General features: G+C 38.9%; 1 protein-coding gene across 1 annotated transcript; it reads left to right on the top strand.

The window, feature by feature from the left end:
- The first annotated feature begins 845 nt into the window (after window positions 1-845).
- Window positions 846-22,564, top strand: LOC135704045 (U6 snRNA-associated Sm-like protein LSm4). The gene is made up of 4 exons (XM_065225463.1): window positions 846-952; window positions 1,017-1,058; window positions 21,839-21,937; window positions 22,093-22,564. The coding sequence occupies exons 1-4, from the start codon at window positions 950-952 to the stop codon at window positions 22,417-22,419; spliced, it is 471 nt and encodes a 156-aa protein (XP_065081535.1). The 5' UTR covers window positions 846-949; the 3' UTR covers window positions 22,420-22,564.
- Window positions 22,565-23,513: the final 949 nt, after the last annotated feature.

Below are 23,513 nucleotides of genomic sequence, written 5' to 3' on the forward strand. Positions count from 1 at the left end.
CAACACTCTTTTTGACGTTCTCCTATTCACCACCAGAGGCTGAATCGATCGTTAAGTTCCTATTGACGTCTTGCAGTGAAACTTTTCCAAGCTTTCGCCACCTACATTTCGAAGTGAATACTACTAGAAGGAGGATAGTTTCCAAATTTTCCAAGTAAAACTGACGCTTTTTGGGGCAAATCGGTCCATAAAGAAAAACTAATAATTTCCCGTGGAAACTTTTGCTTGAATCGTGTAAGAAAACGTGTTTGAAAACTATTTGTTATTATTTCGGTATGGATCGGAGATGTTTTCATGGCAAATTATGCATAACAAGCACAGAGAACAGACATGGAGGCTCAAACAAAATTTCTCTAAAAACTTGTGTTAAGATTCCTATTCGACTTAAGCGCCACTAACGGCGACTTCCCCACTTAAAACCCCTCTTTGACAACATGATGGCACTGGCGTTGCACAAATTACACTAGACACTAAGTGCTAGTAGCGCCAAGTGGCAATTTTCAACAGAAAATTTATCGATACTAGCGCCAAATTGGTCATAAGTGGAAAATTTATAGAGAAAATCAGGAGATGCTAACACCACGTAACGGCGACGTTCCCACTTATTTTACACAAGTTTCTGACCGAACTTGAACGTCTGTTCTCTGTGGCAAGACGCAAAATTTGAAATCACTTTCATAGTTCTTCTATTCTCCACGGGGGCTAGCTTTGATTTGCCTATTCACAACCAGAGGTTTCAATACATAAGCTATAGTTCATTCGTGAAAACATTTGCCCGATGGGCAAGGTTCCGTTTTCAATCCGTTCCCCGTTGTTCTAATCTGTCAGAATCGGCGCATCGCAGGTTGTTTACAAACATTGGGCCGGAAATAATTCCGCGCAACGAAATTCTTGAAAACGTATTAAATCCTGTTAAAATATCTTCATTTTTAATTTAAAGTTAAGTAAAATGGTAAGTAGAAGTTACTACGATCCAGTTAGTCAAGTTTTACATTGAAAATAATGCCTTTTTTTAGCTCCCGCTATCGCTTCTCAAAACGGCACAGAGTCATCCTATGGTGAGTACAATGTGGCGGTCACATAGCTTTAATTTGATTTATAAGTAATTATTCAAAAAAGCACAACTGATTCATCGTTTAGTAACATTGATTATTGAAATTTTGGGCTGATAGTTTCCACACACATGCGGTTAGTTGTTCTTTTTGCTGTCCGTACACGCACCATCCCAACCGTGTCTTCATGGCGGACGGTTCCTTCTCGATGTTTAAGATGCAACACCAACCGAAAATGTATTGTCTGAACATTTTTGTTTTCTGGAGACACCTGGTTACCCTCTTCCGTCATTTTTATTCGAATAGCTATGATTTATGTTTTCTTGTTATTAGCCCAATTTTTGTTCGATGTGTTGAGGTTGAGAAGAGACCAGGCCGCTTTCAACAGCTATTTTTGTGTATCTCGTCTATGCGTGCCTTGGTAAGAAGGGAATATACTGGAATATACCTACTTTCAATTTATATATGCTTTCTTTTTTCTATATTTGAAAGATATTTTGAGCCTTAGGCTAGTTCATCTCTTTCTTTATATATGCGGTTTATTCGGGGTAGTGCGTTTTTTCTCGTTTATTTTTTTCCGAATATTTTCTTGAACGAACTTTTTGTGTGTTATGGTGTACCGTATAGTAGCAACCTTAAAGTTCGTCAATTTGTTGTTCTTAGCATCTCGAACAATCCATTCCCGCATTCTGCAATCTAATTTTAATTTATAAATGAGTGTTAATTTATAAAAATTATAAAACTTACGCTTGAAAACATGAAGAAGCCTGGTAATTCCAACTCGTCCAACAACGACGAAAGTGCACTTTCTTCTATCGCCATTTTTGAATTACGAATACGACAAGAAATTGTTCATACCATGAAATCACGAAAAACTTACTTGAATTTCACTTAACCTTCACCAGCATGACATGTGGACTGGTCCAGTGAATCCAGTGGAATTCATTGCCATGTCATTGCATTGCAGGTGCGGCACGTGTACCTTATTGAATTTCAAATTTGAAAAGGTTACCTGAACTTTCAGGTAGAAATTACCTTTACCGTTGGTTTAAGATATAATATCAAAAAAATGGTCTAGGAAAATTTTCAAGCTCTCGACATTTGTTCAAAAGCCAGAAATTTGAATAATCTTTAACCCCCGGTAGCTTTAGTAGGTATTTGTCCAAATATCGAGAAAAAAAAACCATGTCACAGATTTTTGAGTTCCCTTTTAAGTTTTTTTTTTCACACTAATATTCCAGTAATACAAAAACAAAAATTCCAGGCCCAGGACTTAGAAAAAAATTAAAGGACTCTAAAATGTATTCTTAATATCTAATTTTTCACGATCGAGATTTTAAGTCCTAGACGCATTCAATTTTGTTTTATGTCCGTGCTCATTTTTTTTTATTATAGTCACTTTAACACTCTTGGGTCATTCGAGACTTGTCTGGCGTGAGAGGTACGGATTCTAACCACTACGCTGAGGTCCCCCCTGTCCGTGATTATTCCATCTGGGAAAATTTTCCTCGCGCCATGATGCGATTTTTTGCGAGCTTTCTTTTACAAAAAAAAAAAAATACTGAAGATGGGATGTTTTACTGAGCTTTTTTCTTTCAGTATATTTTTTTCTCAAAGAACATTCGATTTCCTTCAACTTCATCTCAGATATCATTTGGATCAGATCAATAATTTTCATGTTATAATTTAAAAAAAAATCTATTTTTTAATACGCCCTTTTCAAAATTCAATCTTGAAAAAAAATTATAATTAGATGAAAAATGCAACCATTGGTAGGCAGCGACATGTGAGCAATGTTTTATTCAAATCGGAAGGGGTCGAGAAATGCTCCATGACATAAGAAAAAGGCACATATCGCACGATAGGTAGATTAATTAGTTAAGCATCTGATTTTCAGTCCGCATCGTGCTCTTTTGCCGTGCGGATCTATTTGCTTTTTGCTGAAGGAAGTTGCTACCTAAAGCTACAACAAATTTAAACAGCACTTTTCAGTGCTCAACCTGTAAAATTTCTACCTTGTTTGACTCTTAGTCCTCTTTGATCCTTGTTTGGACCCTACCCCAGGGATTCCTTCTTGGATATCGATTTGGAAAATTTCTCTTCGATCCTTCAGATTCTCATAGTAATCTGCTTGGAAGTCCATTTGGAGAAACTTCGTTCTGCCGCCATGGCGCCTAAGCGCAAAAGAAAAGGGCAAAGGTTTGATCCCCCTTCTGATGAAATTAATTTGAGTAATCAGTTTGATTTGCTCACGGGTGATGAGAAAGATCCATCATCGAAGAAAAATTCTAGTAAACTTTCCCGGCTTAATGCCAAGAAGCAAAAGATTCCCCCTATTTCCACTGAACGTGTGTTCAAGGTTGCCATGAAAGGACTGCCCAGTGGTGAATCCCTGGATCAGATCAAAGATGAACTGGCAAAATTACTTGGAGTTGTGCCACTCCAAGTAATCAAAATGAAAATGAAATCCCGTCCTGGCGATTCGCGCAACGGGATTTCTAATGATTTTTATTTAGTTCACTTCAAGTCTAGGCCTTAGAAAAAGCTAGCCTTATGCTCCATGTCCGAGTGAAGTGGGAACACTTCAGGAAGACTGGAGGAAATTTCCAAAACCTCACCTAGTGCCGTAAGTGCCAGGGATGGAGTCACGGAACTAAAAATTGCTACATGCCAGCTAAATGCATGAATTCTCGAGTAACATTTGTAATGGACCTATGTCCAAAACGTCAACAAATCGGGTTCATACCATTCTTTAGCACCGCTTGATAGCTACTAATCGTGTAAGAAAGTTCCGCATAATCGAGAAAAATCATTAAAAATAACTCGATTTTCGAAATGGCCGATCAACGAAATTTTTCGATTCATTAATAGGCCCGCACGCTAAAACGGCCAACCATTCATTTATTTCATTTCATTGATAAGCCTAGCGACGTAGAAGGGCCGATGATTGAAAAATTTCAAACCAAAGCTAGGCACTACTGCTTGAGGCAGGGCCGATGATTTGTTTTGAATTTATTTGACGTTGCGAAAAGGCTCAGCAAAGGGCCTACCATTTCTGATGACAAGCACAAGGGCTTAACAAAAAGGGCCTATCCATTGAAAGATTCACAAAAAAGGCTTATTAATTTATGAAATTATATTGTTATCGATTTTCATATATTTTTGAAAGCTTTTCGCAAATTTTGGATGTTGTATACTGAGATACAGTTACTATTGTTATTGTGAACAATATAAATGCCTAAAATACTTCAATTTTCTTAAATATGAATTGAATAGTGGCGGTCAAAATTTAAAATTCATTTTCTGGTTTGTTTACGTTTTGGACATAGGCCCATTTCAAATGTTACTCTAGAATTGTGGTGATTCCTCTCACGCAAAGGACGACTGTCCTGGGAAGGAAGATCCTAAGAAATTTAAATGTTCAAATTGTGGTGAAAACCACAAATCCAATTTTTGGGAATGTAAGACTCGCAAAGCGATCCTACAATCTCGTTCTAACCGTCAGGTAGGAAACGCTCCACGTTTCCGACCAGGTACAAATTCCTCTGCTGTTAAAAACGGTCAGCGAGGAACAAATTCTACATTCGTACCCGTAGGTACAAATATCACCCATGCTTCAAATTTGTCATCTGTACCTACTCTCCTCGCTGCTAACAATGTTCAGCGAGTTAATGCAATAGCAGCAGGTAGAAATCAAAATACTAACCAACGTAATTCTAACGGATATTTTGACAATTTTGACTTAGGAAGCATTACTGCCCCTAAAATGGAATTTTTACAGAAATCATTAATTGACATGATTTCTGATATGCTTAAATCTAACTCCATGTTTGATGCTATTTAAACTGGAGTAAAATTTGCAAATAATATTGTCATGACTTTAAAATTCAGTAATGGATTTTAAAGCATTAAATATTTTAAATTGGAATGCTCGATCCCTTAAAGATAATAAAGACGAGCTATTTAACTTCTTGAGAGTTCATAACGTGCAAATTGCCGTTATAACTGAAACGTTCCTGAAACCTGACCATAAGGTTAAGAAGGACGCAAATTACTTGATTTATAGAAATGATCGTCTTGATGGACCCTGTGGTGGCGTTGCCATCATTATTCATAGACGAATCAAACATAAAATTCTTTCTTCATTTGAAACCAAAGTTTTTGAAACTTTGGGAGTTTCTGTTGAAACAAAATTTGGACAACTTACGTTTATAGCTGCCTGTTTGCCATTCCAATGCGTAGGCCAGCAAAAGAATTTTCTCAAGGGTGACCTCCAGAAACTTACCCGTCATAGGTCTAAATTCTTCATTATTGGTGATTTTAATGCAAAACACCGCTCATGGAATAATGCTCAAAGCAATTCCAATGGTAATATTCTGTTTGATGATTGTTCTGCAGGTCAATATCCAAACAGCCCAACATGCTTTTCTTCTGCAAGAAATCCCTCCACTATTGATTTAGTCTTAACTGATTCATGTCAACTTTGTAGCCAACTGGTTACCCATGCTGACTTCGGTTCTGATCACCTTCCAGTAACTTTTGAAATATCCCAAGAAATAATTTGTAATCCCAACAGCTCTACTTTCAATTACCATAGAGCTGATTGGGAGCAGTATCGAACATTTATGGAATATAACTTCGATCCAAACATTCCTTTGCAAACCAAAGATGAAATTAATTATGCTCTTGAATCTCTGACTTCTTCTATAGTTGAAGCAAGAGCTGCCTCAGTACCAAAATGCGAGGTTAAATTCGATTCAATTATAATAGACGACGATCTTCAGCTCTTGATCCGTCTTAAAAATGCCCGTAGAAGACAATATCAAAGAACACGCGATCCTGCCATGAAAGTTATCTGGCGGGATTTGCAAAAACAAATTAAAAAGCGATTCTCTGCCCTGAGGAACAAAACTTTTGAAAATAATGTTTCTAAGAGTTGGTTGGAAATGCTAACATGAAGCTTTTAGTGTGATGATTTATTAGCTAGAGAATGATCTTTAGAAGAGGGTAGGTGGATAGTTCCGTTAGAGTACGGCAGTATGAAAATTGAATAGAAGTTGAAAATGAGCGAAGGGCCAGTGATAATTTTGATCACCATTGCAGGGCTGTTACAACAGGCGCGGATTTCGCGAATTTCGCGGATTTCGCGATTTCCGCGGATTTGTCTCGGATTTGAATTTTCAGTCGCGAAAATCGCGGAAACATTAAATAATGTCGCGAAAATCACGAAGGGATTGATGTGCTGTCACAAAAATTGTGGAATTCATTGTAACCTTTCCGTCCCGGACTATTTTGCTGTCATCCATTTTGTTGTTCATTTGGCTCTCAATTTATTACCGGTTCAAACCAAACACCGTGTAAATAATCGAGAAATGATCAATTCAATAGGTCACACCGGATTTACACGGAAATTCCCTGAGGTCTGTCCAATGCAAGTCATTTTCCTTTTTTTTCCAAGGTGAACATAGCATTTTTCGTTGTCAAATCATAAACAAATTGTATATATGCGAGTAAATGCCATGTATACCGGATATTCTAGGTTCTCCAAATCGTCCTGGAGTTCAGTTGATTTTTTCTACTATATAAACTAAGACTCCAATAATGTCTGTGGTATCGAAATATGTCCAAACAGATTCAAAGTGTCAATGTGGATTGTACCCGACCTATTGCTACGCATACAAGATGTTATAGGTTCTGAAATCATTCTGGAGATCAGATTATTTTTCTACTAGATCACCCAATCTAATTCAATATCTGTAGTATCGAAATATGCCCACACAAATTTGCAGTGTCTATGTGGATCTTGCCAACCTATTTCCGTGTATGCCAAATGTTCTAGGATTTCCAAATCTGTATTTCGATACTTCAGATATTATCCTAGTCTTTGTTGATCTAGTAAAACAAATCATCTGAACTGCAGGACGAGTTGGAGAACCTAGATCATCTGGTATACGTGGAAATAATTAAACATTATCCATTTAGACACTTTGAATCTGTTTGGACATATTTCGATGCTACAGACTTTATCCCAGTCATGGTTGATCTAGTAGAATAAATCATCTGAACTCCAGAACGATTTGGAGAACTTAAAACATATGGTATACATGGCAATAGTTCATGCATGATCCACATAGACTCTGTGCATCTATCTGGAAATATTTCGATACTAAAGACATTGTCCCAATCTCGGTTGATGTAGTAGATCAAATTATCTGAACTCCAGGATGATTTGAAGAACCTTGAACACCTGGATTACTCGGATATAGGTCATGCATGATCCACATAGACACTTTGAATTTTATTGGACATTTTCCGATACTACAGACATTATTGCAGTCTTGTTTGATCTAGTAGAGCAAATCAACTGATGTCCTGGACGATTTGAAAAACCTATAATTTCCGGTATACATACTAATAAGTCGTGCATGATCCACAAAGTCACATATATACGATTCGGTTATGATTTGACAACGAAACGTGCTAGGTTCATATTAGAAAAAAATAAATAATGAAAATGTCTCACCATTGGACAGAACCCAAGGAATATCCACAACCGCGACGTGACCAACAAGGGTGACTTATGAAGCTCTGGTAATTTCTCGATTATGTGCAGGGTGTTTGGTTTGAATCGGTAAAACATTGAGAAAACTAGAGCCAAATTAACTACAACATTTAGGACAGCAACAGCATCATTCCACTGCGTCCTAGCAAGAAGTACGGTCGACTTAGTTCGCGCTCCGCTATTTTGGAAGTTTTCTCGCTATTCGCTTGATTTAAATTGTCAGTTTTTTCTCGCTTAGAGTTCCCAGCTAAATAATTAACTAAAAGTGAGTTTTTTTCTGAGAAGAAAGTGTGTTTTCGGCATCATCGGAAGGAAAATTGTTTTTACGATTGCCAATTCGCCAACCATTTTGCGCACCATCGGTGCGTGGTAACGCATACCTGCACACGGATCATCATCATCGAGTGTCAGCATCTGCCTCCGCATTTACACCGCTCATCTATCATCGTGTGTTCAGCTGAGTGCCGACCCTCACATAAGCACACACCAACGAAGACCGCCCGCACACGCGGATCGAAGATCATCCACGCTGCGCGTCGCTCTGCTGCTGCTGTTTAAACGCTCGGTGGTAGTAGTATAGGATTACACTAGTTTACAGCATTTTTGAACTCGGTAAGTTGATGATCATTTCCAATGCAAAATCCTACGCTGAATTCAATGCCGTGGTCAGAAAAAATTAAAGTAGAGCCATTTTTGAGATACACAAAAATTTTGATTTATTGAATTTTGGGCAAAAGTACGATTACTAAAATGTCAATATCTTTGGAACTAGTGCACCAATTTTAAATCTTTTTTTTGAAAATGAAGCTAAATAAATTTGCTATCGTTCACTAGAATATTATGTCTTAATTAAAAATTTAATTTTGAAGTCATTTAAAAATTTACAGCATTTTTTTTATTTTTCCTGCGAATTTCCCATAAAAATCTTGTTTTAATCAACATTTTTAATGGGATAAAAAGATTCAAAAAATCATTCCATAATTTATTCTTAAAGTCCATTCAAAACCGGAGAAAATGAGCCTTTAATGGATGAAATCGGTTGGAAATTGTCGAAGTTATGAGCATTTTTGTAAAACACTTAAAAATGTTGCTGAAATACAACAGCTTTAGAGTTCCTTTTCTAGGTGTCGTTTTAAGCATCCAAATCGCATGTAAAGTTTTCATGGGAAATTCTTTTCTCTACATATCAATTTGATTAAGGCATATCAGGATTTAAAACCGAGTTGATACAAAAGAAATTTATTTAGGTTTTATTAAAAATGATTGAGAATCGAATGACTTTGTCTTCGATGTTTTGAACTTGTTTCTCGAATCAGAAACCAACAATAGTCACCCATCATTGCTTCATCCCAAAACCCTTGGTAACGACGTTCCATCATCTTCATTTGTTGGTGAAAACGTTCGCCGTGCTCATCACTCTCGTCACCAAGATTTTCCGGGAAAAAATCCATGTGAGAATGTAGGAAATGTATCTTCAAAGACATATTCACACCTGTGTTCAGTGAAATAAAAGGATTTGAAATTAATTATATGTAACAAACACAATATTTTTGATTTATACCTATTTTCTCTTAATTTTTGAGCAATTCATCGACGGCTTCCTCATAATCTGGGCTTCTGAAATTTCCTAAAAAGGTTGTGACAACACGCTGGAACGATTTCCACGCTTCTTCCTCATCTGGTGTCAAAACTGTATTGAATGCGGAATCATTGAGCAGTTTTTTGATCTGTGGGCCAACAAATACACCTTCCTTTATCTTTGCGTCAGATAAATTTGGAAATACTGATTTCAAGTACCTACTGGAATGCCGGCCCTTCTTTTTGCAACGCTTTGACGAAATTTTTGAATAGCCCAAGTTTTATATGTAGTGGTGGAAGTATTATGCGTTCTTTTACCACAAGAGGATCATTTTTAACGTTGTCTTTACCAATTGTGAAATTATCCCGTTTTGGCCAATCTTTTCGGACGTAGTGTTCCTTACGAGCTCGACTGTCCCATTTACACAAAAAACACATATATTTTGTGTATCCCTGTTGCAATCCAGTCAAAATGGCAACCACTTTAAGATCGGAACAAATTTTCCAATTGTGTTGATTGTAATTTATCAAATTGAGCAATAGAGCCATTGATTCATACGTTTCCTTCATATTAACGGCATGAGCTAATGGAATAGAAGGTTTCTCATTCCCTTGATGCAGTAAAACGGCTTTCAAGCTCAACTTGCTGCTATCGATGAATAAACGCCATTCAGCTGGATCATATGGCTCACCAAACTCTTCAAACAAGCCGTTTACGTCATGGCAAAAACATGCCTTGTCCTTTGTAGAATAATATTTGTCAAATTTCTTGTGACGATTCCTGTGACAAGAAATTTTGACCTCCTTGCTCAGCATGTTGTGTTCTTTCAAGCGTGATGCCAGCAATTCGGATTTCTCCTTCGATAAGTCGAGATCTCGCACCAAATCATTAAATTCGGATTGTGTAAACAGTTTTGGGTTTCTTTCCAATTCCACCTCGAAGTCTTCCTCGCATTCCTCCTTGAATTCCTCCTCACTTTTTGTAACGGTCGATTCAACAGAGGGCGCTCGTTTCCGCTTTGGATAAACAGGATACGGGACCGAACTTGAATGTGGAACAGGTTTTGTCATAGAAGCCACTTGTGGATACTCAACTGTTTTGTGACGTCCTTGTTGCTTAACTTTTGTCAAGCAGAAATAACAATCCGTTGCATGACAAAACGGTCGACGCCATATGGTGGGCATGTCAAAGGACAAATAGCGACTGACAGATAACAAATAAGTGAGTTAGTAAGTAAGACATTAACACTTATCAAAAATAGATGAAGTAAGATAATGTCGATCAGGAAAGAACAAAGCACTACCATGCTGTACATAAATTGTTTATATGAAAGTTATTCAAAAAATCAATTTACCTTGCGCCTGACATCCACCTAGCCAAGCACGTTTTGCACGAACTACATAATACTTTTGGAATCCATGGTTCGTCAAAGCCTCCAGGATCAATTTTAAAATAAAGCCTGTATGCAGTTTGCAACGAAGCAGTGAAATTGACCGATTTTGTAAATATATAGTTGCCGCACGCGTAACAAAACTTTTGAGGATCATTTTTACACTTGAATTCACGTTTTGTCGTATACATCGTTAAGCAATGTTAAAGAAAGAAAGCTGTCAAATTGAGTTGGTTGCGTTAGGTTCTCGCCGAGCGGTCTCACAAACACTAGCGTAAATTATATTGTTGAAAATATCCCATTTAATTTTGCGTGACAGCTGGTAGTGTTAGTGAAATGCACCGTATGCGTACACGTCCGCAGAAAGGCTTACTGGAAGTGGTGCATGAACCTAGGAGCGGGACAACGGCCAATCTTGGAACATTCAATTTCCATGATTTTACAAAAAATTTCATAACTTCGACAATTTCCAACCGATTTCATCCATTAAAGGCTCATTTTCTCCAGTTTTTAATGGACTTTAAGAATAAATTATGGAATGATTTTTTTAATTTTTTTTATCCCATTAAAAATGTTGATTAAAACAAGATTTTTATGAAAAATTCGCAGGAAAAATAAAAAAAAAAGCTGTAAATTTTTAAATGACTTCAAAATTAAATTTTTAATTAGGACATAATATTGTAGTGAACGATAGCAAATTTATTCAGCTTCACTTTCATAAAAAAAGATTTAAAATTGGTGCACTAGTTTCAAAGATATTGACATTTTAGTAATCGTACTTTTGCCCAAAATTCAAAAAATCAAAATGTTTGTATATCTCAAAAATGGCTCTATTTTAATTTTTTCTGACCACGGCAGTGAATTCAGCGTAGGATTTTGCATTGGAAACGTTGGTCAGCCACTAAAGTTCACACTTTTTATGTTGTTTTGTAAACTAGTGTTATCAGATAAGTTTTTGTTCTTGTTTCTCTCTTTCGCCCACAGTTAAATTTTAAGTTTGTGTTCTGTGTTTGTAGTTTTTTTTTTGTGTATTGTGTCCGAGTGATTATCGTTTCAGTGGTAGAGCGTTTTTCGCTCCCACTAGTACGGCAAAATGGACATTTTGTCGCAAGACGAAATGGACGTTTTGTCGGAAGATGACACCACTTTGCCACGCGATGGCAAGAAGGGTCGAAAACGTACGTCATCTCTCCCTGGTTCATCGTCTCAGTCTGGCAAAGGACAGGCTCAGATAAACCCCCGATCGCGAGCCTATCTAGATGACTCGACTGGCCCATGGGTTGTCTACTTTCAGCCCAGAAACAAACCTTTGAATGTAATGCAAATTACTAATGATCTGACGAAGCGATACTCGGCCGTGACTGAAATCACGAAGGTTAGGCACAATAAACTTCGTGTCTCCGTCTCTAACCTGAAGCAGGCTAACGAGATTGCTGCCTCCCAGCTCTTCACGCTCGAGTACAGAGTTTACATCCCAGCTCGTGATGTGGAGATCGAAGGTGTGGTCACCGAAGCGAGTCTGACCCCCGAGATCTTGGAGAAGCAGGCGGTTGGCCGTTTCAAGAACCGTTTGCTTCCTCCGGTGAAGATACTGGATGTCCAAAAACTGGGCTCAGTATCTGTCAGCGAGGCTAAAAAGAGTTTTACCCCCACAGACTCGTTCCGTGTGACCTTTTCTGGTTCAGCCCTTCCTCATTACATCGAGCTGGGAAAACTTCGACTACCTGTGCGTTTGTTCGTTCCCCGGGTCATGAACTGCCAAAACTGTAAGCAGTTGGGACATACGGCCTCCCACTGTGGCAGCAAGGCACGCTGTTCCAAATGCGGAGAGAAGCATGGGGATGACACCTGTGCAGCTACCGCACCAAAATGCGTGTACTGTAAGGGAACTCCTCATGGTATCTCGTCATGCCCGGTGTACAAACAACGCGGGGAGAAATTACAACGCTCACTTAAGGAACGTTCCCGGCAGTCTTTTGCAGAAATGCTTAAGACGGCCACGCCATCGACCAACGACAAAAATCCCTTTTCTCTTTTGTCAGATGACGAGACTGACTCTGACTTGGCTGAGGAGGGAACTTCTTTCTGTTTTTCAGCACGGAAACGAAAACGCATCCGTTCGCGGAAAGTTGAGAATGAAGAACCCCAAATCAGCTTGCCCAAATCAAGGAGTGGTGGAAAAAAGGAAGTTTCTACTCCTCCTGGATTCAGAAGAACTGACTATACCCAGGATTTTCCACCTCTCCCGGGGACATCCAAAACCCCTGATGTCCCATTTTTAAGAACAGAAGCCCCTTCTTCATCTGGGTTGTTCTCATTTGATAAAATTGTGGACGATATTCTCAAGTACCTGAATATTTCTGATCCTCTCAAAAGCATTGTTCTGGCAATGCTTCCTACTGTGAAGACCCTCTTGAAGCAATTGACATTGAAGTGGCCCCTCATTGCAGCAATCATTTCCTTCGATGGATAATTTTCCAAACGAGGTCGGGGATTTGATCACTATTCTACAGTGGAATTGTCGAAGTCTTATTCCTAAATTAGACTCTTTTAAGTTTTTAGTTCACAATAATGATTGTGATGCATTTGCTCTTTGTGAAACTTGGCTCTCTTCAGATATAGATCTTCCTTTTTATGATTTTAACATTATTCGACTGGATCGTGAGGATTCGCGTGGAGGAGGGGTACTTTTGGGGATCAAAAAGTGCCATTCCTTCTATAGAGTGAATCTTCCACAATTTACAGGTATTGAAGTTGTCTCATGTCAGGCTATTATTAAAGGTAAGAGCCTTTGTATTGCTTCTGTTTATATTCCTCCTAGAGCCGTTGTTAATCGAAAACAACTTTCAGATATATGTTCAGTACTTCCTGCTCCACGGTTGATTATGGGAGATTTTAATTCCCACGGTACAGGCTGGGGGGAACTGTATGATGACAACCGTTCTACTTTTATATATGACCTCTGTGATAACTTCAATATGACAATTCTTAACAATGGAGAAGTAACACGTTTGGCTGGACCATCTTCGAATGGAAGTAAATTAGACCTCACACTTTGCTCTAACTCATTATCGTTGGATTGCACGTGGAATGTGATCCAGGATCCCCACGGTAGTGATCACTTGCCGATCAAAGTTTCAGTTGCCAGTGGGTTCAATCCGTCGGAACCCGTTAACGTCGCGTACGATCTTACCCGTAATATCGATTGGACAAAGTTCAAGAATGTGATAGAAGATGCCCTAACGTCGGTAGAAGGGCTTCCACCGTTGGAGGAATATAACTTCCTCTCCAATCTGATCTTGGACAGCGCGCTTCGAGCTCAAACTCGGTCGGTTCCTGGAACGTCTTTGCGTAGGAAACCTCCTTCCCCTTGGTGGGACCACCAATGCACTGAGGTTTATCGTAAAAAGTCCGACGCGTTTAAGCTTTTCCGGAAACGTGGAACACCCGTGTATTTCGAAGCGTACTCGGCTCTTGAACGCGAACTCAAGAGCCTCATCAAAGCTAAGAAACGCGGATACTGGCGGCAATTCGTGGACGGATTATCGCGCGAAACGTCGATGAATACGCTTTGGAACGCGGCGCGAAGGATGCGTAACCGGTCTTCGAACAACGAGAGCGAGGAGTACTCAGATCGTTGGATTCTCAAGTTCGCGCGAAAAGTATGTCCTGATACCGTGCCGGCACAGATGATTCCTCGCGAAACGACGAATTCGGTAGACGAGATCAGCCAGCCTTTTTCAATACTGGAGCTCTCACTCGCGCTCCTTTCGTGTGGCAATTCGGCTCCGGGGGCTGATAGAATTAAGTTCAACTTGTTGAAGAACCTCCCAGACGTCGCTAAGAGGCGCATGTTGAACTTGTTTGGTCAGTTCCTGGAGCTTAATATTGTTCCGGATGATTGGAGGCGGGTGAGAGTTATAGCCATTAAAAAGCCTGGAAAACCCGCGTCAGATCACAATTAGTATCGTCCCATTGCGATGTTATCGTGTATTCGAAAATTGTTGGAGAAAATGATCCTTTTTCGCCTGGACAAATGGGTTGAGTTGAACCACCTACTCTCAGATACTCAATTTGGTTTCCGTAGGGGCAAGGGAACGAACGACTGTCTCGCGTTGCTTTCCACTGAAATTCAGTTGGCTTTTGCTAAAAAAGAGCAAATGGCTTCTGTATTCTTGGATATCAAGGGGGCTTTTGATTCAGTATCCGTTGAAGTCCTTTCAGACAAACTCCACGCTTGTGGCCTTTCTCCATTAATAAATAACTTTTTGTACAATTTGCTGTCAGAGAAACATATGAGCTTTTCTCATGGAAACTCTACAGCTTCTCGATTTAGTTACATGGGTCTCCCCCAGGGCTCATGTTTAAGCCCCCTTTTGTATAATTTCTACGTCAGAGAAATTGACAATTGTCTAAGTGACAACTGCACGTTGAGACAACTTGCAGATGACGGCGTAGTGTCTATGACAGGGCCCAAAGGGGTCGACCTGCAAGGACCCTTACAGGATACCTTAGACAATTTGTCTACTTGGGCTATTCAGCTAGGTATCGAATTCTCCACGGAGAAAACTGAGTTGGTCGTTTTTTCTAGGAAGCATAGCCCAGCACAACCAAAGCTTCAACTTTTGGGTAAACCGATCACTCATTCCATGTCTTTCAAATATCTTGGGGTCTGGTTCGATTCAAAATGCACCTGGAGATCCCACATTGAGTATCTGAGACGAAAATGCCAACAAAGGATCAATTTTCTCCGACCAATTACCGGAACGTGGTGGGGAGCCCATCCGCAAGATCTTCTAACGTTGTACCGGACAACGATTTTATCGGTTTTAGAATACGGTAGTTTTTGTTTCCAGTCGGCGGCTAAAACTCACATCATCAAACTGGAACGTATCCAGTATCGTTGTCTTCGTATCGCGTTAGGATGCATGCACTCGACTCATACGATGAGTCTAGAAGTGTTGGCGGGCATGTTGCCACTAGCGGATCGGTTTTCGGAATTGTCCCTCAGGCTCCTCACCCGTTGCGAAGTTATGAACCCACTGGTAATCGAAAACTTTGAAAAGCTTCTTGCGCTGAACCCTCAAACTCGTTTTATGTCATTGTACTACGTGTACATAACACAGGATGTCAGCCCTTCACAGCATAATCCTCATCGTGTATGCTTCTCCGACTTCGGCAATTCAGTTAGTTTTGATTTATCTATGACGCGGGAGATTCGTGGGTTCCCAGAACATCATCGTTCCATGATTGTTCCGTCAATTTACGCTGCAAAGTTTGGCCAAGTTGATTCCGCAAGATCGTTCTTCACAGATGGATCACTAATAGAGGCGTCCGCTGGTTTTGGTATTTATAACGAATTTCATAGCGCCTCTCGAATGCTTCAAGCTCCTTGTTCCGTATATGTTGCTGAGCTGGCGGCAATACATTATACGCTAGAAACGATCGCCTCACTTGCACCAGATCATTATTTTATTTTTACGGATAGTCTCAGTTCAGTCGAGGCTATTCGCTCTATGAGGCCGGTAAAGCACTCCTCGTATTTTCTCATGAAAATACGAGAGCTTTTAAGTGCTTTATCTTTAAGATCTTTTGTCATCACCTTTGCATGGGTCCCATCTCATTGCTCGATTCCGGGCAATGAGATGGCTGACTCACTTGCTAAGGTGGGCGCTATGGAAGGCGATATTTACGATCGACAAATCGCCTACGATGAATTTTTCTTCATTTATCGTCAACAGTCACTCGTCAGCTGGCAGAATAAGTGGAGTGAAGGGAGTTTGGGACGATGGCTATATTCGATCATCCCTAAGGTGTCGAAGAGTTCTTGGTTCAAGGGGTTGGATGTGGGTCGAGACTACATTCGTATGATGTCTCGCCTCATGTCCAATCACTACTCGTTAAACGCTCACTTGTTCCGTGTTGGGCTGAAGGACAGCAATCTCTGTGAATGTGGACAAGGTTACCAGGACGCTGATCACATCCTTTGGTCTTGTGTGGAGTATCGTGGAGTCAGATCACATTTTTATGATTCCCTTCGGGCTCGAGGTAGACAACCTAATGTTCCAGTTCGGGATATTTTGGCTAGACGCGATCTGGAGTTTATGAAACTCATATATGTTTACTTTAAGAATATTAACATTAGATTGTAAGTTTTATTAACCTTGTGTTTAGTTTGTATTTTGTACGTGTGGGTTTTTTTTTATGTTTGTTTTCAAGATGAATAGAAATTAGTTCATGTTTTAGGATTAATTAAATATTTGTATCGTAAACCACATTTCAAACCTCCCTCTCCCTTTTCCCATCAAAAAAAAAATTGTAAATCCCCACTAACCTCGAGACAACCGCGAGTATCCGGTCCAGCTCCTTTAACTTTAAATATAAGAAATCAATAATGTATAACAAAAATGATAACTCGGCTCTGTAAAGTTTATTCGATTGAGCCTGTACAAATAAAGTAATTAATAAAAAAAAAAAAAAAATTTAGGACAGCAAAATACGTCAAGAAAATTTGCATTTCAAATGAAAATGTATTTTTTTTAAATAATGTTTCATCAAAACTAGGCCGGTATTATTCAATAGAATCTCATAATGTAAGGGTGTTTTATTATGTTCACTAATTACTCAGAATTTATACTATACATAAATAACTGAAGATGATACAATGTAATTTAAAAAAAAATAAAGGTTACAAACGAAACTCCTTTAGCTCAGTCGGTAAAAGCGCAGCTACAAAGCAAGTCCATGCTGGAGGCGACTGATTTCGATTCACGTCCGGTCTTTTAATTTTTCGGCTTGGAAAAATTCTCTACTTTCTTGGGCATAGGATGGTACGGGCATAGAAAGCTCTCAATTAAAATGTGAAAGTACTTCAAAGAATACTAAGTTGAAAGCAGGCAAAAATCTAATATGCTATAAGCTTGAAATGCCATGTAGTAGTATACAAATGCTATTTTTAGGCAATGAAATTTTTTTTTGGCGCGGATTAGTATTTGAAGTCGCGGATTTCTTTTCAAAAATCGCGGATTTCGCGGATCAAATTTAGAAAATCTTGTAACAGCCCTGCCATTGCAACAGTTGGACATTTGTGTATTTTTCAATAGTGACCTATTGAAAATTAATAAAATGTTCAATTTCGCAGATTGCTAGATAAATTCCCAATTCTTTGGCTTGTTTAGAATTAAAATTCATCTGCTATTGACAGAGTTATATGTGGTCAAAACCTGACCTATTTTCGTCATGCGGTCGATTTTGGTTTTTTTAAATTGCACCCCCAATATGTTGCCGAAAGACGTAAACCAACGTCAAAAGCATTCAATAGTGTTTGGCATGAAGGTTTGATTGCTAAATAGAAAAAGTTTAATTTTCCACTTTATGTTATGAAATTAATTCAAAATTATTTAACTGACAGAACTCTACAGGTAAATTATCAAAATTCCAAATCTAATCGACTACCTGTTAGAGCAGGAGTTCCTCAGGGTAGCATTCTTGGGCCTATATTGTATAACATTTTCACTTCGGACCTCCCTGATTTGCCTCAGGGTTGCCACAAATCTTTGTTCGCTGATGACACAGGCATTTCCGCTAAAGGAAGAAGTCTTCGTGTTATTTGCAGCAGACTTCAGAAAAGTTTAGATATTTTCTCTTCTTATTTACAAAAATGGAAGATTTCTCCCAACGCTTCCAAAACTCAACTTATAATATTTCCACATAAGCCCAGAGCTTCCTTTTTGAAACCTAGTAGTAGTCACATAGTCACTATGAACGGAATTCCAATTTCCTGGTCAAACCAAGTGAAATATCTTGGATTCATACTTGACCAAAAATTAACTTTTAAAGATCACATTGAGGGCATTCAAGCCAAATAGAACAAATATATAAAATGTTTGTATCCTCTTATAAACAGGAAATCCAAACTTTGCCTGACGAATAAACTTCTAATATTTAAACAAGTTTATAGACCGGCCATGCTTTACGCTGTGCCAATATGGTCTTGTTGTTGCACTACCAGGAAAAAAGCACTTCAAAGGATTCAGAATAAAGTTCTGAAAATGATTTTGAAGTTGCCTCCCTGGTACAGTACTACCGAAGTACATAGAATTTCGAATGATGAGACTTTAGAACAAATGTCCAACAAAATAATTAATAACTTCAGGCAAAAATCATTGCAATCCTCAATTGGAACGATTAATTCCCTTTATACTTCGATAAGATTAAGTTTTAGCTTTTAGTTTTAAGATTTCAATTATTATACTGACATGCAGGTTTAAAAAATCTGTTTAAAATACTGAATTGCCAAGGCAGGAACAATGTAAAAACACTTAGATATATATCATAACAAATAATTATGTGATTTGAGTAGTAGCTATACTGAAGATTCGACAGATGTCGCCCCTTCAGTGGTAGGAAAATCATTTTTGCAGTATGGAGAATATCAGAAAATCCACGATTTGTGACTTAACATGCTTTCACACAAGGAAACAAATAAACAAGCAATTTTTGCGCATCTAAAACTGCCCATAAAGACGATAAAGAATAAAAACTGAAAATTTTCATGCATTTCCAAATGGTTTCCTACCATTCCCATACATTCGAAAGTGACTGGCCCTCTGGATGTGGATGATGTCAAAAACAACAAAACATGATTAATTAAGGCTGGTAAGTTCCTGTAGTAACTGGAGCACCTAGGTTAAAATGAAATGTAATCTATTTAGAATTTGGAACAAATAAAGAGTTAAAAAAAAAGCATCTGATTTAGCTCTAAAAACTGAAAACAAGAACCGTGGTAGGAAAAGGACAGATAAATAGTATTCTCAAGCAAGCCAACAATAACCTACACTGCGAAAATTGTGCATATAACGTTTATGTGCCACACACATAGATTTTTGCAATGTGATTGCACAAATGAAATTTATGTGTGAGGCACATAAATTGCTTCCAATCGACATTCAATGAATTTTATGTGTGATCACACATGGGCATTATGGGTAGTGATGAATAGATTTCATTTGTCTGTTGATACTTTTTATTGTTTATTATTTTGAAATTGTTGGATTTAATTTTTAACCAGAATGATATAATACTCTAAATTCAAAGCTTCTCCATATATTTCATGTTGATCGGAACAGCCAATAAATTAATACATACACCGAATTGAAAACATTATCGTTCTTCATGATTTGAGCTCTGGATGCTTTCGTGTTCGGGTATTGCCAATCGCTTCATTATGTGCTGAGTTCCAGTTGATAGCTAGTTCAGCATTTTCAGTAATCTTCCGTTTCAGCCTCTGCACTTTTTCTACTGATCGCACAGTGCTTATGGTGTTGCGACCGAGGTTGCGACAAATCAAATATTCGGCTTGTCGATTCCCTTTCCAAGTGCACCGCTCGTCACCGATCCAATTCTGGTGCACCGAGGTGAATTTCCGTATACCTTTTATGTGTGAAACTACATAGTTTTTTGCAGTTAGACTTCGCAAATAAAAAATATGTTTGGGGAACATAAAAATTATTTGGTTTCCCACTCGGTTTCCCACCAATAAATTCAATGAAATAAAAAAAATGAATTTCATTTGCTTTAGTAAATAGAATTTATGTGTGAAGTTTAGAACATTTATTTCTCGGTAGAACATAAAGATTGTGTGTCTAATTCAAATGAAAGTCATGGTACGAACAATAACGTTTACGTGTCAAGTTCATATATTTTATGTGCTAAAAATATAAACAAAATAATAACAATACAGGCTCTGGTAAGTTATGTATTTTCTTGAAGATTTTACACCGTCACTGACGTCAGTGGATTGTATATTCCCGCGTGAAGGCGTTATTGGTTTGAGTCCTCCGATGTCAGTCCGAGGGCTCATCTGAGTGTCTAGCGTATAGATCGCCACCTTGAGTCTCTACGTCCTCTTCCTGCGCGTCCTCCTCCTGCACGTCCAGCAGGAAGAATCTCTGTGTAGAATTCACAAAAAAAAAAGTTATTTCAAACAAATCATTTTTATCGCACTTACTCACGTTTGCATTGCGCCATTTAGTTAGCCGACGGAAGATTTCGTCGTTGAATGGTTATTCCATGTTATTCCATTCGGTTTCCTCTGATTTTAAAGCTTCTCCAAGCTCATCATGGGAGCTGTTGGTTAATGTTCCTGTGATTTTTTTGCGCTGAAAACAATCGAAAATAATAGTTGGTAAATAGTTAAAGATAAATGAGATAAACAATTATTTACCTTTGAGAATGCTCAAGTTTTGCTGGAATATGGAGACGATTTAGCAAAATATGTGCAAATTTATTGTCTGACGCCATATTGATAGTGTGCACTGAATTGAATCACTTAAACATTATGTGTGAAAACACATAACCTTCATCTATAAGATTAGAACCATAATTTTTATGGCAGCACACATATAAATAAAATTTGTCACGCATATACGTGTTATGGGCTATCTTATAGTAGGTAAGGGGTTTATTATGAAGTATATGTTTACACATCTAAACATAATGTTTTGAATATCTTATAAAAATTATGTGCACTGACAAAATAAACATTAAGTTTAAAATTTTATTAGTGTGGGTTTTTCTGCAGTGCGTCGGATCCATGTTTTAACCGGGCAGCTCTTCTATCTCTCGCTGCAGCAGCCAGTTAAGATCGAGGAACAGATTTCATCTGGTTCTTAAAATATTACAGTTAAATATACGTTTCAACATTTTTCCTCATATTTACCTTATAATTATGCAATTGTTCTTCCGGAATCTCAAAATACTAAACATTCACAAACTTGTTTTTGGTCTTCATTTTGAAATTCCATTCTCTATCGAGTGTATATTAGTTTTATGTGTGCTCACACATAGTTTTTTGCTATGTATCATTAAACATGCTGTTCATTTGGGGCACACATAGTTGGCATAAGTAAGACACATGACGTTCATGTGTCGGTTTTAAAATTTATGTGTGGGTCGTTTTATGCAAGTTATGTGTGAAATCATATAAATGAAATCTTTGCTGTTTTATCAGTGTAGCAACAAAGACGAGATTGTCGCTTGCGAACGCATTCAAGTCTCCCAAAACCCCAATGGTGACAAGACAGCCTCCCAAAGATGTGCTACCACCAGCCATTTCCATTATCATACCATTAAAGGGTAGAACCGTGCTTGCTTACGACATTCGAATCAGTATTTATTTTACGAACGAACAGACTACTAATTGACGGTTTTTCTTGTTTACCCCCTTGTCGTCAACAAATCGCACTCCCGCGCAGTTGGTGGAGCTCAAAAATGGCGAAACCTACAACGGTCACTTGGTAAGCTGCGACACCTGGATGAACATCAATCTTCGTGAGGTCATCTGCACATCAAAGGTGAGAACAATCGCACGTTGCTTGCGCGCTCGGGTTTGAAATGGATATTCTCCCCGTTGCCAAATACGGCCCTCGCTCTGTAGCGAAGCGAACATTCAAGAACATAAATTAATTCGTAATTCTGATTTTTTTTCCCTGCTAACCCCGCGACACAGGATGGCGATAAATTTTGGCGAATGCCCGAATGTTACATCCGTGGCAGTACGATCAAGTATCTGCGCATTCCGGACGAGGTGATCGACATGGTGAAGGAGGACGTGCAGGCCAAATCGCGGAATCGGACGGAGCTGAACAAGGGTGGCAATCGCGGCCAGGGTGGAGGCGGCGGTGGCCAGCAGGGTGATCGACGCGGTGGTGGCCCAGGTGGTGCCGGTGGGGGACGCAATAATGCCAACGCCAATAATAGAAACACCTTCGGTAATCGAGCCGCCAATCGATCCGGACTTGGAAATCCGAATCGAAATGCGCTCAACAAGAAGTAATCACCACGAGCAGCACCAGGGCCGAGTGCCGTCTGTTGGTTAGGTCGTCTTAAAAGTGTGAAAAAAGAAAAGCGAAGCATTTCGATGAACGTTTTCAGAGAAAACATGAATAAAAAAAAAATATGCTTTTGTGTGCTTGGGAAGATACAGCTTTGGTTTCTTTTTTTTATTATTCAAAGGATTCACCTCTTCGCTTCGTCCGATCCGTTCCCGTTTAATAGAGAACTGTCTGCTTGAAGATAAATTTAATTTCTTTTTGTATAAATTATTTCTCTTCTTTCCGCTTCGGGTTCGGTTCTTTTATGCTCACGGGGTCCCATTTGGAGATTGTAAGTGTTGTATAGGTACCTATATGGACAACGGGACTCACGGCTCTCGATCGATCGCCCGCCATACAAAAGGCTGCAATGAATAGAAGGCGAAACGAAACGGACAAAAACGGAACGAAAGAACGAACGAACCTCGTGCGAATCGGCTGGGTGGAGGCGGCAGGAAAAAGCTATCTTTTTCGTGCGACCAAAGCGGAGAGCGAGAATTAATCGTTTGAAATCTGTTAAAAACGACACCTCGACCAAATTGAATAAACTGGTGTGAAATAAAGGAAAACCGGTTTCTCGCCTGGCGGAGAATGAGAAGGTATCCATTGTCCATTGTGTGGCTCTCGCCATTTGGGGCTCCGTGGGTTCTGGCTCTGGGATGGAACTAGCAGGACCAGCAGCGGCAGCAGCAACAGCGCTGCCAGCGATGGAAGCTGGGAGTTTAACTTTATCTGTCACTCAGAGGACGTCTCTTTGAATGATGATGGATACAGTTCAAGAACACCTACGCAAAAACGGCGGAACCTGATTAGATCGGTAGTTTTGGATCGTTTCAAGCACTCGGAATAAATAATAAAATTTGAAATCCGGCTTAGGTGTTCCAACGTGGCTTTGTATGAAGCGTGGTAAGCACAATGATACTTTATCCTCAGGGAAGTTGAGCAAAATTCACCCCGAACGAACCAAGATGCATACAAGGCAACTACGGTATGGTATAGTTTATAATGGTTGTTTGCACTTTTATTAGGAAAACCTATAAATTTTGGATATTAATAC

This window comes from Ochlerotatus camptorhynchus, unplaced genomic scaffold (assembly GCF_037179485.1).
Source record: "Ochlerotatus camptorhynchus isolate MF236.1 unplaced genomic scaffold, CSIRO-AGI_Acam_v1.1 ptg000229l, whole genome shotgun sequence".
NCBI lineage: Eukaryota > Metazoa > Arthropoda > Insecta > Diptera > Culicidae > Ochlerotatus > Ochlerotatus camptorhynchus.